Source organism: Moschus berezovskii, chromosome Y (genome assembly GCF_049115385.1).
Source record: "Moschus berezovskii isolate FMDL1 chromosome Y, NW_MosBer_1.0, whole genome shotgun sequence".
Classification (NCBI taxonomy): domain Eukaryota; kingdom Metazoa; phylum Chordata; class Mammalia; order Artiodactyla; family Moschidae; genus Moschus; species Moschus berezovskii.
In genome coordinates this window covers 2,554,119-2,571,846 of record NC_142489.1, presented here as the reverse complement: position 1 = coordinate 2,571,846, position 17,728 = coordinate 2,554,119, and the positions used below count along the sequence as shown (strand labels likewise).

Genomic DNA, 17,728 nt, shown 5'->3' with positions numbered 1-17,728 from the left:
AAGCAAAATAAACCTTATGAAAAGTAGTAACATTTAAAAATATAAAACACCTCTACCTACCTACCTACCAATCTAAATCATCTAACTTGACTAGATACGATTCATATGAATAAAAGGAAAACATGCATATTTTGTTAAAACTGCACCTAAACTCCCGTACTACTTAAAACTGTGAAGAACAGATGGGTTTTGTTCCCTCCACCCCTACTACCTGGGCTGTTTAAGAGGTGGACTGTTCTCTTCCAACACAAAGGGAACAAGGTGCCCTGCCCCCCTCCCTAGATGTGGGAGGAGCTGTAGGACTTGGCCCTGGAAGGGGCACTGGCCTCAGCCATAGCTGGAGACATGGGAAGGCCTCTCAGCCCTGCTCTCTCCGCCTGATCTCTCAGAGCCTCGGCATAGAGGTCTGGGAAGGAACTCGGGACCGTATCCTTGATCTTGGCCAGAACTTCCAAGACCTTCATCTTATTGGTCTCAGCATAAGCTCTGCGGCCCCACAGGAACTCGTAGTGCGGAGGATCACTATTGGGCACCTGGCGGTAGATTAGGTACTCCTTCTGCACCAGATCTTTGGTGATGAGCTTTCTGGGCTCCCCAAAGATGGAGTGCTTCCTCCCAGCATAGATCCCCAACACATTGAGGAAATCCCAGATCTCCTCCTCGGTGGCGCGGTCACCCTTCATAAAGATGATGCCCAGGAGCGCCATGAGGAGGCCAGACTTGGGCAGGTCCTCCTCATCACTTGAACCTTCGTCAGCCCCGAGACTGAACTTGTTGACGAGGGTGTAGGTGTTCCTGCTGCAGTCGACTTCCTTCAGCTCCAGGCCAAACACCAGCTCCACGCGCTCAGAGGCTCTGCTCAGGATCTCAGGGAGGTGCGGCTGGTACTTCTTGCCGACGACCTTCAGCAGGGCGTTCTGTGTGATGGGCTCCTTCTTGGTGTACTTCTCCAGCAGGAAATCCATCACCATGCTGGCCTTCCTGATCAGAGGATCTTTGCGAATGCTCTGAGCGAACCGGGCTGCCTGGGCGGCATCTACCCTTTCTTCCTCTGGGCCCTGGGCACCTTCATCAGATCCTGCGCAGGAAGGCCCTGCATCAGGAGAGCTAGGGGCCGCGGCTCCCTGAAGCTCCTGGCGATCGCCAGCAGCAGGGGAGCTCGGGGGAGAACCCTGAGGGGCAGACGAGGGGGAGGAGGGGCGCTCCTCTCCTGGGGCTGCAGCAGCACTGGCCTGGGCCTCCTGAGGGTTGCCCTGGACTTGCTGGCGTTTCCCGCGGGCATGGGACTTGTTTTTGTGCTTCCGAGGCATGAGGACACGGGTCAGGGACCGCAGGCGGGCGTGCAGTTAGGAAGGCGGGCGACGAGGGCACCTTGAGGAAGGATAAAGAAATGTTGTGAGCACCTTCACCGGGGTGAGTCGTCCCCGGCTGGAACCAAGTCCGCTTCTTAGGGGGCCTTGAGTCCACTGCTCGAGGACCCACAGGTCTCCTGCTCTCCTAGTCAGCCTGTCCCCTGAGACCGCTGAGGAGGAAGTGAGAGTGAGTCCTGGGGCGCAGGCAGACAGCCCTGCCTGGGCGTTAGCCCCCTGTGGGGGCTGGCCGCGGAGGCATGGCCTTTCATTTCACATTCAGAGTTAGGATGACAACTGGGGAACGGCCCCCTAGCACCCACCCCGATCCCACTTCTGCTCCGAAGTTGATGCTGCCACCTTCCCTGTGACTCTGGAGAAGGAGAGGAGGGGGCGCTCAGCCTCCCACCTAAGGGTCCCGGGACCCGCCCTTGTGTAAGCAAGCTCTAACCTCCCCACTCAGACCGCAGCCGCCCTTCCGGTGTTTGGCCAGGAGGAAGCGCTGACCACAGGGGAGGGTCCTGGTTCGCCCGTGTGTCGGGGAGGATGGTCCCCACCCTGGCTCCTCCTGAGCCCTGACATCCTCCCGGTACTGACCAGCTACCAACCCCTCGGACCAAGGTCCCCTCCTCCCTCGGTGTCCCGCATCCGAGATCGCAATGAGGGTGCCCTGCAGCCGAGAGAGCTGCCCGGATCCTACTCGGATGCTCCGAGGCCAAGTCGCAGGGGGTGGGGATTTCGCGTGGCCGCCCTTCTGCCGTGTGGAGACCCTCAGTGCCCCCCACCCCCGAGGGTCCCTCCTTCAGCTACAGGTCTCGGGGCTTTCCCTCGTGAGCAGAACTGGAGTCCACCAGTTCCGGACCGAAGCCCTCCTCTGGAGACCACCTGGGTGAAGGGGATGGACTTGGGGCTTAAGATGCAGGCCCGAATGTTGCAGGGGAGAGCACGGGCAGGGTGACCGGGGCTTGTCCGGCCCCCTCTTCTCAGAGGGAAAGGCTTGGTCGCGCCGCACGTGTGTCCCCGCACTGGTAACTCACGTCACCTCACCCTGTGACACCTGATGAGACCTGGGAGTCCTCCGTCGGGGCACCCTACACGGCAGTTCTCAAAGATGGCAGCAGCTCTCAAAGATGGCTTCGCGGCCCCAGCGTGCGTGCGTGGCCGTCACTTCCGGTCACGTGCTTCTGGGCTCCAGGCGGACAGCGGGGGCGGGGCCGGGGCGGGCGGGGTTCCGGGGGAGCTTCCCGCAGGATCGGCATGTGCGTGTTTCCTTGAATCTTAGCGCATCCTGAGACCTTGCCTGTACTGAGCTGAGTCTACGGGTCTCCCTCCCAGGCTCCAGCTGCCGACAGCACCCCAGCAGGAGTTGTTTCTGGCCTGGCCGGACAGGCTTGCTGGCGCTCCTGAGAATGACAGTGAGGGCACTTTCGGGCCCCGTCTTCTGGGCTGCGTGGTGCTCCGTCCACCCTCCGTGTCTTCCCTTGACCCCTGCAGGTGGTGGGCTCCGTCCCGTCTGCTGACCTGAGGACAAGGCCTCCCATCGGAGACGTCAAGTCCCGAGACTCCTGGTGAGACGTGCACGTACATCTCCTCTGGACACTTCTGCCTGAGGCTTCCAGGAAATGGCTGCTGCAGGTAAGATGAGCTGAGAGGGAAGGATGGGAGACTGCCTTCTGTGGTGTGGATCCCCTCACATCTCACTCAGGATCTTCATATAGACTGCTGGCAGGGCCTGGAAATCCTTCCCTTTCTGGTATGACTCCACCGTGTCCCCAACCATGCCCCACACAGTCCCAGCAGAGTAAGTGAAGGGGCTCCTTAGCCTGACAGCTCTCACTGTGGGCTCTTAGTCGACTGCAGGGACATTGCTCGAAAGTTCTGGGGCGAATTTCTGTCCTTTGGTACAATTTTTGCGGTACTAAGTTTTCTCTTTCAGTCCCTGTGTGATAGTCTATTAAGGTGATCACTTACAAGGGCCAGTTGTCATCCACTGAGAAAGTTTGTGCTGGTTATTTCATGACCTCTGGGCCATACTGCCACATCCAACTCAAATTTTCTCCCCCATTGTCTTGGCATGGGAGCTCTGAGATGCTACCTCAGATTCTTTCAGTGAGGCTCTGGCCATTCGTGGCCCCAGGGCACAGGGGAAAATCAAGGGCTGAACTTTAAAGCCTTTTCCAGCTGATCCTGTTGTCTTCTTCCCTTATAGGCTGCACACCCCTTGTCAGTCTCCGAGTACTCCCTCAACTGTCGCTCACAGGATCAAGTTCATTGGAGACTTATTTGCCTCTGGGATTATTTAGCTTTATGTTTTTGCTTCTGTAAATAGTTGTCTTATTCCTTGTATAAGTTTTCCATGATTTATTCTGGTTACAGGAAACAGCAGCCCGTGTTTGACTGTGGTCTCAGCTGGTCTGACTGTTGTAGATCTGTAAAAGAGTTAAGGAATATTTACAGTCTTGCAATATCTGCTCCTCATGAATACGCTTAACACACTATTCTGTTTGAGTCTACTTTCTCTTAAGGCTGTCAGGAAATTCTTCTTGTTGCCTCCCTGTGGAATGTGTACGTGGTTCTGAGGTTTCTTCGTAGGTACGTTTTTTGTATGGTTGCTTTTATTTATGTGTATTTTCTATTATGTGATCTAAGTGATTGTTGATGCTTCCAGGCCAGACTCTTGATTTTGCTATGATGATCTGCTTTATGCCAGATACCTGAAGTTATTTACATGTTTCAATATTTTCTGTGCGTGTTTCCTAAGATTTTCAATTCAAGGATAAATTCTTGCATTATCTTTTGCTTTTCATTCTTCATGTCTCTCATTCATTTGGCATTGTTGTATATAACTCTGTACTGGCTATGTGTTCTTGTCCAGATTTTTTCTACATTTTAAATCAGTAGAGCATTTACGAAAAATTTTAATTGGAGGATAATTGCTTTATAATGTGTTACTTTCTGTTGTACAAAGGTATGAAGCAGCTATCAGTATACATGTATCCCCCTCCATGAGCATCCCTCATGCCACCATCTCAGTCCTCTAGGTTGTCACAGAACAACAGTCTGAGCTCCCTCTGTTATAGAGCATCTCCGCACTAGCTATGTCTTGTACACATGGTAGTGCATATATCTCATAGCCACTCTCAACTTGTCCCTCTCTCTCCATCCCTTGCTGTGTACGACTTTTCTCTACATGTGTCTCTATTCCTACCCTGCAAATAGATTCAAAAGTGCCATTTTCTAGATTCCATATAAACGCGTAAATATGCAATACTTTTTGTTCTCGTCTGACTTACTTCACTCCAAAAAACATACTCTAGGTGCATCCACCTCATTACAATTGACTTGAATTTGTTACTTTTTATGGTTGAGTAATATTCCATTCTATATATCTACCACAATATCTGTATCTATTCATCTGTGAGTGGAAGTTGAGGTGGCTGCTTCCATGTCCTAGCTATTGTAAATAGTGCTACAATAAACAGTGTGGTCCATGAATATTTTCACGTATGGATTTCTCAATGTGTGTGCCCAGTAGTGGGATTTCCGAGTCATAGGGTAGTTTTACTTGTATTTTTCATTTAATTTTTTTAATATAAATTTATTTCATTTTAGTTGGAGGCCAATTATTTTACAATACTGTATTAGTTTTGCCATACATGGACATGAATCCGCCACGGCTGTACATGTGTTCCCCATCCTGAACCCCCCTCCCACCTTCCTCCCCATACCATCCCTCTGGGTCATCCCAGTGCACCAGCCTCGAGCATCCTGTATCATGCATCAAACCGGGACTGGCAATTCGTTTCACATATAATAATATACGTGTTTCAGTGCCATTCTCTCAAATCATCCCACCCTCCCTCTCTCCCACAGAGTCCAAAAGACTGTGCTTAATATCTCTGTCTCTTTTGCTGTATCACATACAGGGTTATCATTACCATCTTTCTAAATTCCATATATATGCGTTAGTATACTGTATTGGTATTTTTCTTCCTGGCTTATTTCACTCTGTATAATAGGCTCCAGTTGCATCCACCTCATTAGAACTGATTCAAATGTATTCTTTTTAATGGCTGAGTAATACTCCATTGTGTATATGTACCACGGTTTTCTTATCCATTCGTCTGCAGATGGACATCTAGGTTGCTTCCATGTCCTGGCTATTGTAAACAGTGCTGCGATGAACATTGGAGTACATGCATCTCTTTCAATTCTGGTTTCCTCGGTGTGTATGCCCAGCAGTGGGATTGCTGGGTCGTATGGCAGTTCTGAATTTGGCAATAAGGAGTTCATGATCTGAGCCACAGTCAGCTCCTGGTCTTGTTTTTGCTAACTGTACACAGCTTCTCCATCTTTGGCTGCAAAGAATATAATCAATCTGATTTCAGTGTTGACCATCTGGTGATGTCCATGTGTAGAGTCTTCTCTTGTGTTGTTGGAAGAGGGTGTTTGCTATGACCAGCTCGTTCTCTTGGCAAAACTCTATGAGCTTTTGCCCTGCTTCATTCCATGCTCCAAGGCCACATTTGCCTGTTACTCCAGGTGTTTCTTGACTTCCTACTTTTGCATTCCAGTCCCCTGTAATGAAAAGGACATCTTTTTTGGGTATTAGTTCTAAAAGGTCTTGTAGGTCTTCATAGAACTGTTAAACTTCGGCTTCTTCAGCGTTACTGGTTGGGGTATAGGCCTGGATTACTGTAATATTGAATGGTTTGGCTTGGAAACGAACAGAAATCATTCTGTTGTTTTTAAGATTGCATCCAAGTACTGCATTTCGGACTCTTTTGTTGATCATGATGGCTACTCCATTTCTTCTAAGGGATTCCTGCCCACAGTAGTAGATATAATGGTCATCTGAGTTGAATTCACCCATTCCAGTCCATTTTAATTCACAGATTCTTAGAATGTCTATGTTCACTCTTGCCATCTCCTGTTTGACCACTTCCAATTTGCCTTGATTCATAGACCTAACATTCCAGGTTCCTATGCAATAATGCTCTTTACAGCACCGGACCTTGCTTCTATCACCGGTCACATCCACAACTGGGTATTGGTTTTGCTTTTGCTCCATCCCTTTATTCCTTCTAGAGTTATTTCTCCACTGATCTCCAGTAGCATACTGGGCACCTAAAACCACTAGACCATTCAGATATGACCTAAATCAAATCCCTTATGATTATACAGTGGGAGTGAGAAATAGATTTAAGGGACTAGATCTGATGGATAGAGTGCCTGGTGAACTCTGGACGGAGGTTCGTGATATTGTAAAGGAGACAGGGACCAAGACCATCCCCATGGAAAAGAAATGCAAAAAAGTGACATGGCTGTCTGAGGAGGCATTACAAATAGCTGTGAAAGGAAGAGACGTGAAAAGCAAAGGAGAAAAGGAAAGATATAAGCATCTGAATGCAGAGTTCCAAAGAATAGCAAGGAGAGATAAGAAAGCCTTCCTCAGCGATCAGTGCAAAGAAACAGAGGAAAACAACAGAATAGGGAAAACAAGAGATCTCTTCAGGAAAATTAGAGATTCCAAGGGAACATTTCATGCAAAGATGGGCACGATAAAGGACAGAAATGGTATGGACCTAACAGAAGCAGAAGATATTAAGAAGAGGTGGCAAGAATACACAGAAGAACTGTACAAAAAGATTTTCACGACCAAGATAATCACGATGGCGTGATCACTCACCTAGAGCCAGACATCTTGGAATGTGAAGTCAAGTGGGCCTTAGAAAGCATCACTACGAACAAAGCTAGTGGAGGTGATGGAACTCCAGTTGAGCTACTTCAAATCTTGAAAGATGATGCTGTGAAAGTGCTGCACTCAATATGCCAGCACATTTGGAAAACTCAGCAGTGGCCACAGGACTGGAAAAGGTCAGTCTTCATTCCAATCCCAAAGAAAGGCAATGCCAAAGAATGCTCAAACTACCGCACAATTGCACTCATCTCACACGCTAGTAAAGTCATGCTCAAAATTCTCCAAGCCAGGCTTCAGCAATATGTGAACTGTGAACTGCCAGATGTTCAGGCAGGTTTTAGAAAAGGCAGAGGCACCAGAGATCAAATTGCCAACATCCGCTGGATCATGGAGAAAGCAAGAGAGTTCCAGAAAAACATCTATTTCTGCTTCATTGACTATGCCAAAGCCTTTGACTGTGTGGATCACAATAAACTGTGGAACATTCTGAAAGAGATGGGAATCCCAGACCACCTGACCTGCCTCTTGAGAAACCTGTATGCAGGTTAGGAAGCAACAGTCAGAACTGTACATGGAACAACAGACTGGTTCCAAATAGGAAAAGGAATACGTCAAGGCTGTATATTGTCACCTTGCTTATTTAACTTATATGCAGAGTACATCATGAGGAACGCTGGGCTGGAAGAAGCACAAGCTGGAATCAGCATTGCCGGGAGAAATATCAATAACCTCAGAAATGCAGATGACACCACCCTTATGGCAGAAAGTGAAGAGGAACTAAAAAGCCTCTTGATGATAGTGAAAGAGAAGAGTGAAAAGGTCGGCTTGAAGCTCAACATTCAGAAAACAAAGATCATGGCATCTGGTCCCATCACTTCATGGGAAATAGATGGGGAAACAGTGGAAACAGTGTCAGACTTTATTTTTGGGGGCTCCAAAATCACTGCGGATGCTGATTGCAGCCATGAAATTAAAAGACTGTGAAGAAGGCTGATCGCCGAAGAATCGATGCTTTTGAAATGTGGTTTTGGAGAAGACTCTTGAGAGTCCCTTATACTGCAAGGAGATCCAACCAGTCCATTCGAAAGGAGATCAATCCTGGATGTTCATTGGAGGGACTGATGCTAAAGCTGAAACTGCAATACTTTGGCCACCTTATGCGACGAGTTGACTCACTGGAAAAGACTCTGATGCTGGGAAAGGTTGGGGGCGGGAGGAGAAGGGGATGACGGAGAATGAGATGGCTGGATGGCATCACCGACTCGGTGGCCATGAGTTTGAGTGAACTCCGGGAGTTGGTGATGGACAGGGAGGCCTGGCGTGCTGTGATTCACGGGGTCGCGGAGAGTCGGACACGACTGAGCGACTGAACTGAACTGAACTGAACTGATGGTAGTTCTATTTCCAGTATTTGAAGGAATCTCCACACTGTTCTCCATAGTGGCTGTACTAGTTTGCATTCCCACCAACAGTGTAACAGGGTTCCCCTTTCTCCACACCCTCTCCAGCATGTATTGTTTGTAGACTTTTGGATAGTAGCCATTCTGACTGGCGTGAAGTGGTATCTCATTGTGGTGTTGATTTGCATTTCTCTGATAATGAGTGATGTTGAGCCTCTTTTCATGTGTTTGTTAGCCATGTGTATGTCTTCTTGGGACAAATGTCTATTTGTTTCTTTGGCCCAATTTTTGAATGGATCGTTTATTTTTCTGGAATTGAGCTGCAGGAGTTGCTTGTAGATTTTTGAGATTAAATCTTTGTCAGTTGCTTCATTTGCTGCTATTTTCTTCCATTCTGAAGGCTGGCTTCTCATCTTGCTTAAAATTTCCTTTGCTGTGCAGAAACTTTTAATTTTAATTAGGGCCCTTTTGTTTATGTTTGCTTTTATTTCCAATATTCTGGAAGGTGGGTCATAGAGGATCCTGCTGTGATTTATGTTGGAGAGTGTTTTGCCTATGTTTTCCTCTAAGAGTTTTATAGTTTCTGGTCTTATGTTTAGATCTTTAATCCATTTTGAGTTTATTTTTGTGTATGGGGTTAGAAAGTGTTCTAGTTTCATTCTTTCACAAGTGGTGGACCAAGTTTTCCCAGTACCACTTGTTAAAGAGATTGTCTTTTCTCCATTGTATATTCTTGCCTTCTTTGTCAAACATATGGTGCGTGGATTTATCTCTGGGCTTTCTATTTTGTTCCATTGATCTATATTTCTGTCTTCGTGCCAGTACTATACTCTCTTGATGACTGTGGCTTTGTAGTAGAGCCTGAAATCAGGCAGGTTGATTCCTCCAGTTACATTGTTCTTTTCTCAAGATTGCTTTGGCTATTCGAGGTTTTTTGTATTTCCATACAAATTGTGAAATTATTTGTTCTAGCTCTGTGAAAAATACTGTTGGTAGCTTGATAAGGATTGCATTCAATCATTAGATTGCTTTGGGTAGTATACTCATTTCCACCACATTGATTCTTCCAATCCATGAACTCAGTATATTTCTCCATCTTTTAGTGTCCTCTTTGATCTCTTTCACCAGTGTTTTATAGTTTTCTATATATAGGTCTTTTGTTACTTTAGGAATATATATTCCTAAGTACTTTATTCTTTTCGTTGCAATGGTGAATGGAATTGTTTCATTAATTTCTCTTTCTGTTTTCTTATTATTAGTGTATAGGAATGCAAGGGATTTCTGTGTGTTGATTTTATATCCTGCGACTTTACTCTATTCATTGATTAGCTCTAGTAATTTTCTGGTGAAGTCTTTAGGGTTTTCTATGTAGAGGATCATGTCATCTGCAAACAGTGAGAGTTTTATTTCTTCTTTTCCAATTTGGATTCCTTTTCTTTCTTTTTCTGCTCTGATTGCTGTGGCTAAAATTTCCAAAACTATGTTGAACAGTAGTGGTGAGAGTGGGCACCCTTGTCTTGTTCCTGCCTTTAGGGGAAATGGTTTCAATGTTTCACCATTGAGGATAATGTTTGCTGTGGGTTTGTCGTATACAGCTTTTATTATGTTGAGGTATGTTCCTTCTAGTCCTGCTTTCTGGAGGGGTTTTATCATAAACGGGTGTTGAATTTTGTCAAAGGCTTTCTCTGCATCTATTGAGATAATCATATGGCTTTTCTTTTTCAATTTGTTAATGTGGTATATTGCCTTGATTGATTTGCAGAATTTGAAGAATCCTTGCTTCCCTGGGATAAGGCCCACTTGGTCATGATGTATGATCTTTTCAGTGTGTTGTTGGATTCTGATTGCTAGAATTTTGTTAAGGACTTTTGCATCTATGTTCATGAGTGATATTGGCCGGTAGTTTTCTTTTTTTGTGGCATCTTTGTCAGGTTTTGGTATTAGGGTGATGGTGGCCTCATAGAATGAGTTTGGGAGTTTACCTTCCTCTGCAGTTTTCTGGAAGAGTTTGAGTAGGACAGGTGTTAGCTCTTCTGTAAATTTTTGGTAGAATTCAGCTGTGAAGACATGTGGACCTGGGCTTTTGTTTGCTGGAAGATTTCTGATTACAGTTTCAATTTCCGTGCTTGTGATGGGTCTGTTCAGATTTTCTGTTTCTTCCTGGTTCAGTTATGGAAAGTTGTACTTTTCTAAGAATTTGTCCATTTCGTCCAAGTTGTCCATTTTACGGGCATATAATTGCTGATAGTAATCTCCTATGATCCTTCTGTATTTCTGTGTTGTCTGTTGTGATCTCTCCATTTTCATTTCTAATTTTATTGATTTGATTTTTCGCCCTTTGTTTCTTGATGAGTCTGGCTAGTGGTTTGTCAATTTTATTTATCCTCTCAAAGAACCAGCTCTTGGCTTTGTTGATTTGCTATGGTCTGTTTTGTTTCTTTTGCATATATATATATATATATATATATATATATATATGCCCTACTTTTAAAAATTTATTTCCTTCTACTAACCCTGGGGTTCTTCATTTCTTCCTTTTCTAGTTGCTTTAGGTGTAGAGTTAGGTTATTTATTTTAGTTTTTTCTTGTTTCTTGAGGTATGCCGGTATTGCTATGAATCTTCCCCTTAGCACTGCTTTTACAGTATCCCACAGGTTTTGGGTTGTTGTGTTTTCATTTTCATTCGTTTCTATGCATATTTTTATTTCTTTTTGGTTTCTTCTGTGATTTGTTGGTTATTCAGCAGCGTGTTGTTTAGCCTCCATATGTTGGAATTTTTAATAGTTTTTCTCCTGTAATTGAGATCTAATCTTACTGCAGTGTGGTCAGAAAAGATGCTTGGAATGATTTCAATTTTTTTGAATTTACCAAGGCTAGATTTATGGCCCAGGATGTGATCTGTCCTGGTGAAGGTTCCATGTGTGCTTGAGAAGAAGGTGAAATTCATTGTTTTGGGGTGAAATGCACTATAGATTGGACAAGGCAATGGCAACCCACTCCAGTACTCTTGCCTGGAAAATCCCATGGATGGAGGAGCCTGGTAGGCTGCAGTCCATGGGGTCACGAAGAGTCGGACATGACTGAGCGACCTCAATTTCACTTTTCACTTTCATGCATTGGAGAAGGACATGGCAACCCACTCCAGTGTTCTTGCCTGGAGAATCCCAGGGATGGAGGAGCCTGGTGGGCTGCTGTCTATGGGGTCGCACAGAGTCAGACACGACTGAAGTGACTTAGCAGCAGCAGCAACAGCAGCCCTATAGATATCAATTAGGTCTAACTGGTCTATTGTATCATTTAAAGTTTGTGTTTCCTTGTAATTTTTCTGTTTAGTTGATCTATCCATAGGTGTGAGTGGGGTATTAAAATCTCGCACTATTATTGTGTTATTATAAATTTCCCCTTTCATGCTTGTTACCATTTGTCTTACATATTGCGGTGCTCCTATGTTGGGTGCATATATATTTGTAATTGTTATATCTTCTTCTTGGATTGATCCTTTGATCATTATGTAGTGTCCTCCTTTGTCTCTTTTCACAGCCTTTGTTTTAAAGTCTATTTTATCTGATATGAGTATTGCTACACCTGCTTTCTTTTGGTCTCTATTTGCGTGGAATATCTTTTTCCAGCCCTTCACTTTCAGTCTGTACGTGTCCCTCGTTTCAAGGTGGGTCTCTTGTAGACAACATATTTTGGGGTCTTGTTTTTGTATCCATTCAGCCAGCCTTTGTCTTTTGGTTGGGGCATTCAACCCATTCACGTTTAAGGTGATTATTGATAAGTATGATCCCGTTGCCATTTGCTTTATTGCTTTGGGTTCGAGTTTATACACCCTTTCTGTGTTTCCTGTCTAGAGAAGATCCTTTAGCATTTGTTGGAGAGCTGGTTTGGTGGTGCTGAATCCTCTGAGGTTTTGCTTGTCTGTAAAGCTTTTGATTTCTCCCTCATATTTGAATGAGATCCTTGCTGGGTACAGTAATCTGGGCTGTAGGTTATTTTCTTTCATCCCTTTAAGTATGTCCTGCCGTTCTCTCCTGGCCTGAAGAGTTTCTATTGAAAGATCAACTGTTATCCTTATGGGAATCCCCTTGTGAGTTATTTGTTGTTTTTTCCCTTGCTGCTTTTAAGATTTGTTCTTTGTGTTTGATCTTTGTTAATTTGATTAATATGTGTCTTGGAGTGTTTCGCCTTGGGTTTATCCTGTTTGAGACTCTCTGGGTTTCTTGGACTTGGGTGATTATTTCCTTCCCCATTTTAGGGAAGTTTTCAACTCTTATCTCCTCAAGTATTTTCTTATGGTCTTTCTTTTTGTCTTCTTCTTCTGGGACTCCTGTGACTCGAATGTTGGGGCGTTTAACATTGTCCCAGAGGTCTCTGAGATTGTCCTCATTTCTTCTAATTCGTTTTTCTTTTTTCCTCTCTGTTTCGTTTATTTCTACCATTCTGTCTTCTAGGTCACTTATCCTATATACTGCCTCCGTTATTCTACTGTTGGTTCCCTCCAGAGTGTTTTTTATCTCATTTATTGCATTATTCATTATATATTGATTCTTTTTTATTTCTTGTAGGTTCTTATTAAACCTTTCTTGCATCTTCTCGATCCTTGTCTCCAGGCTATTTATCTGTAACTCCGTTTTATTTTCAGGATTTTGGACCCTTTTCACTGTCATTATTCGGAATTCTTTATCAGGTAGATTCCCTATCTCTTCCTCTTTTGTTTGGGTTGGTGGGCATTTATCCTGTTCCTTTACCTGCTGGGTATTTCTCTACATCTTCGTCTTGCTTATATTGCTGTGTTTGGGGTGGCCTTTCTGTATTCTGGCAGTTTGTGGAGTTCTCTTTATTGTGGAGTTTCCTCGCTGTGGGTGGGTTTGGATGGGTGGCTTGTCAAGGTTTCCTGGTTAGGGAAGCTTGTGTCGGTATTCTGGTGGGTGGGGCTGGATTTCTTCTTCCTGGAGTGCAGTGAAGTGTCCAGTAGTGAGTTATGAGATGTCAGTGGGTTTGGAGTGACTTTGGGCAGCCTGTATATTGAAGCTCAGGGCTATGTTCCTGTGTTGCTGGAGAATTTGCGTGGTATGTCTTGCTCTGGAACTTGTTGGCCCTTGGGTGGTGCTTGGCTTCAGTGTAAGAAATGGAGGCGCTTGATGAGCTCCTATCGATTAATGTTCCCTGGAGTCAGGAGTTCTCTGGTGTTCTCAAGATTTGGATTTAAGCCTCCTGCCTCTGGTTTTCAGTCTTATTCTTACAGTAGCCTCACGACTTCTCCATCTATACTTCACTTTCAGATAGTTCCTTGGTCTGGCTTCTACTCCTCAAGATCTATAGGCCCCTTCCTATGTAGTCGGTGCTAACTGCCTGGTTTTAATCTGTTGCAGCTGCCACTTCCAAGGCCGTTCCCTCTGTTTGTTTTAGCTCTTCTGTTTGCTGGTCACTTCAGTGTCTAATTTCCGCCCTGACACAAGGGGGCGGTGGTGGACACTTTTTAGGCTCACTTGTTCAGTCGTGCTGTGGGGAGGGAGGAACGCTGCAGACAAATAACACTGGCGTGTGCTCGCAGTGTCTCAGCCACACTGGGTTTGCCCCCACTCACGGTGTGTGTGCTTACCCTGTCTACACTGCTTAGGCTCTAGGTTGCTCTGCCGGGAACTTTCTGAAGCTGGCCCTGGGTTGTATGCACTTCCCAGGTCTAAGCCGGTCAGGTTCAGGTACTTGGGTACTCCTCAAAGGCACAGACTCGGTTGGGCCTGAATTTTGTGCCCTTCCCAGGTCCGAGCAGCTCAGGTGACCAGGTGCATGGCAAGCGTGGTCGCTGCGACTTATCACCTCCCCCATCCCTGCTGATCGGTTTTCTGGCTGTACAACCAGCGCAACTTCTCAGGTGGATGTTGACGGTCCAGAATCCCGAGAAGTTTTGGTTAGCAATGAAGCCTGCTTGCAGTTTGGTATGAGATGCCTCTCTGGGGCTGCGATTGCCCCCTTCTGGCTCTGGCTGCCCTCGCCTGCCTGTCTCCCATGGGGAATGGGCAGTCCCGCAGCCGGCTAACTCTGCTCAGTCCTTTGTTCTGTGAGTGGGCCTGGCGGTGTCTTAGGTTAGGGCTTTTCGCGGGGTAGCTATCCCACAGTCTGCTTTGCTATCTCAAGTTAGTTCCCTCAGATTGCCCTCGGGGCATTCAGGCCTGGTCCTTACTCTAAGCAACGCAGCCCGCGCCTCCCTGCCCAGTCCCCGCTTGCTAGTGGGGGATGCGGGCGTCTGCACTGCTTCTCCCCTGGGAGTTACCGTTGGGCCCGTAATCTGTGGGTTTTGATTATTTATTTATTTTCCTCCCAGTTATGTTGCCCTCTGAGGTTCCAAGGCCCGCCACAGACTCGCCAGTGAGAGTGTTTCCTGGTGTTTGGAAACTTCTCTCTTTTTAAAGACTCCCTTCCCGGGATGGATCTCTGTCCCTACCTCTTTTGTCTCTCTCTTTATCTTTTATATTTTTTCCTACCTCCTTTTGAAGACAATGGGCTGGTTTTCTGGGTGCCTGATGTCCTCTGCTGGCATTCAGAAGTTGTTTTGTGGAACTTACTCAGCGTTCAAGTGTTCTTTTGATGAATTTGTGGGGGAGAAAATGATCTCCCCATCCTATTCCTCTGCCAACGTATGACCGCCCTATTTCTAGTTTTTAAAGGAATCTCCGTACTCTTCTCCATAGTGGCTATATCAATTTACATATCCCCTCAAAGTGCAAGAGGGTTCTCTTTTCTCCAAGCCACTTCATCATTTATTGTTTCTAGATTTTTTTATGATAGCCTTTCTGGCAAGTATGAGGTGATACATCATTGTAGCTTTGCTTTGCATTTCTTTCATAATGAGTTGTGAACATCTTGTCTTGTGAGCATCTGTATTTTTTTTAAAGAACAGATTTAGGATTACAGAAGATTAAGCAGATAGTGTACAGAGTTCCTGTAGAGCCAGTCTCTTCCTCCACTTAGCGTCTTCTGTTTTTAACATCTTGGATTGGTTCAATGGATACAAGTTCATTTGTTAAAACTGAGCAACTAATATCAATACGGTGTTGTTAACTATGGTCCATTGTTTACAATATATTTTACTTTTGTTGTTTTGCAGTTCTGTGTTGTTATTTTTGTTCAGTTGCTCAGTCATCTCTGACTATGACCCCATGATCCATAGCACGCCAGGCTCCCTATCCTTCACCACGTCCTGGAGTTGGCTCAGACTCATGTCCATCCAGTCAGTGATGCCATCCAACCATCTCATCCTCTGCTGCCTCCTTTTCTTTTTCCGTTCAATCTTTCCCAACATCAGGGTCTTTTCCAGTGAGTCGTCTCTTCCCATCAAGTGGCCAAAATTTTGGAGCTTCAACTTCAGCATCAGATATTCCCATGAATATTCAGGGTTGATTCCCTTCAGGAATGACTGGTGTGATCTCCTTTCTGTCCAGGGGACTCTCAAGAGTCTTCTCCAGCACCACAATTCAAAAGTATCAAGTTTTCAGCGCTCAGCCTTCTTTCCAGTCCAGCACTCACATCCACCCATGACCCCTGGGAAAAACAGAGCTTTGACTAGACACACCTCTTTGGGCAGTGTGATGTCTCTGCCTTTTATTACTGTGATCTAGGTTTGTCATAGCTTTTCTTGCAAAGAATTAGCGCGTTTTAACTTCATGGCGTCTTTTAATTTGGGGCTTCCCTCGTAGCTCAGTTGGTAAAGAATCTGCCTGCAGTGCAGGAGATCCGGGGTCAATTCCTGGGTCAGGAAGATCCCCTGGAGAAGGAAATGGCAACCCACTTCAATATTCACACCTGGAGAATCCCATGGACAGAGGAACCTGGGAGGCTACAGCCCATGGGTTCGCAAGAGCCGGACAGAACTTAGTGACTAAGCCAACACCACCACCGTCATGGCAGCATTCACCATCCACAGTGATTCTGGAGAAGAAAATTAAATCTTCCATTGTTTCTACATTTTCCCCATCTGTTTGCCGTGAAGTGTTGGGACCAGATGCCATGATCTTAGTTTCTTCAATGTTGAGTTTTAAGCCAGCTTTTTCACTCTCATTTTTCACCCTCATCAAGAGTCTCTTTAGTTCCATTTCACTTCTGCCATAAGGGTGGTATCATATGCATTTCTGAGGGTGTTGATATTTCTCCCGGCAATTTGATTTCAGCGTGTGTTTCATCCAGCCCATAAATGTTCATGCTGTACTCTATAGATAGCTTTAATAAGCAGGGTGACAGTATACAACCTTGACTTACTCCTTTCCCTAATTGGAACCTGTCGGTTTTTCTTTGTCCACTTCTAACTGTTGCTTCTTACCCTGTATGCAGGTCTCTCAGAAGGCAGGTAAGGTGGTCTGGTATTCCCATGTCTTTAAGAATGTTCCACAGTTTGCTCTGATCCACACAGGCAAAGGCTTTAGCATAGTCAACGAAGTAGAAGTTTTTCTGGAATCCCCTTGTTTTTTCCAACAGAAACTGGCAATGTAATCTGGTTCCTCTGCCTTTTCTGAATTCAGCTTGTACAGATTGAAGTTTCTGGTTCATTTTCTGTTGAAGCATAGCCTGAAGGATTTTGAGCATTCCCTTCCTAGCATTTCCCTTGTGAAATGAGCGAAATTATATGGTAGTTTGAACATGCCTTGGCATTGCACTTCTTTGAGGTTGGAATGAAAGCTGACCATATCCAGTTCTGGTCCCACTGCTGCGTTTTCCAAATTTGCTGACATATTGAGTGCAGCACTTTCACAGCATCATCTTTTAGGGTTTGGAATACCTCCGCTGGAATAACATCACCTCCACTAGCTTTGTTCATAGAGATGTTTCCTAAGGCCCGCTTGACTTCACACTCCAGGATGTCTGGCTCTCGGTGAGTGATCACTCCGTCATTGTTATCCGGGTCTTCAAGACCATGTTTGTACAATTCCCTGTATCCTTGCCACCTCTTCTTAATATCTTTTGCTTCTGTTCAAATCCTACCGTTTCTGTCGTTTATTGTTCCCATCTTTGCGTGAAACGTTCCCTTGGTATCTTTAATTTTCTTGAAGAGAACTCTAGTCTTTCCCATTCTATTTTTTCGCTCTATTTCTTTGCAGTGTTCACTTAAGAACATTTTCAAATTTCTCTTTGCTGTTCTTGGGAAACCTGCAGTCAGATGGTATATCTTTCCTTTTCTTCTTTGCCTTTCACTTCTCTTCTTTTCTCACGTATTTGTACAGCCTTCTCAGACCACCGTTTTGCCTTGTTGCATTTATTTTTCTTGGGGATGGTTTTGGTCA

At 45.2% G+C, this 17,728-nt stretch overlaps 1 protein-coding gene across 1 annotated transcript; it reads right to left on the bottom strand.

Moving 5' to 3' along the window:
* Positions 1-278: 278 nt before the first annotated feature.
* Positions 279-1,310, bottom strand: LOC129563815 (melanoma-associated antigen B17-like). Its single transcript, XM_088834417.1, has one exon. The coding sequence runs from the start codon at positions 1,308-1,310 to the stop codon at positions 279-281; it is 1,032 nt and encodes a 343-aa protein (XP_088690543.1).
* Positions 1,311-17,728: the final 16,418 nt, after the last annotated feature.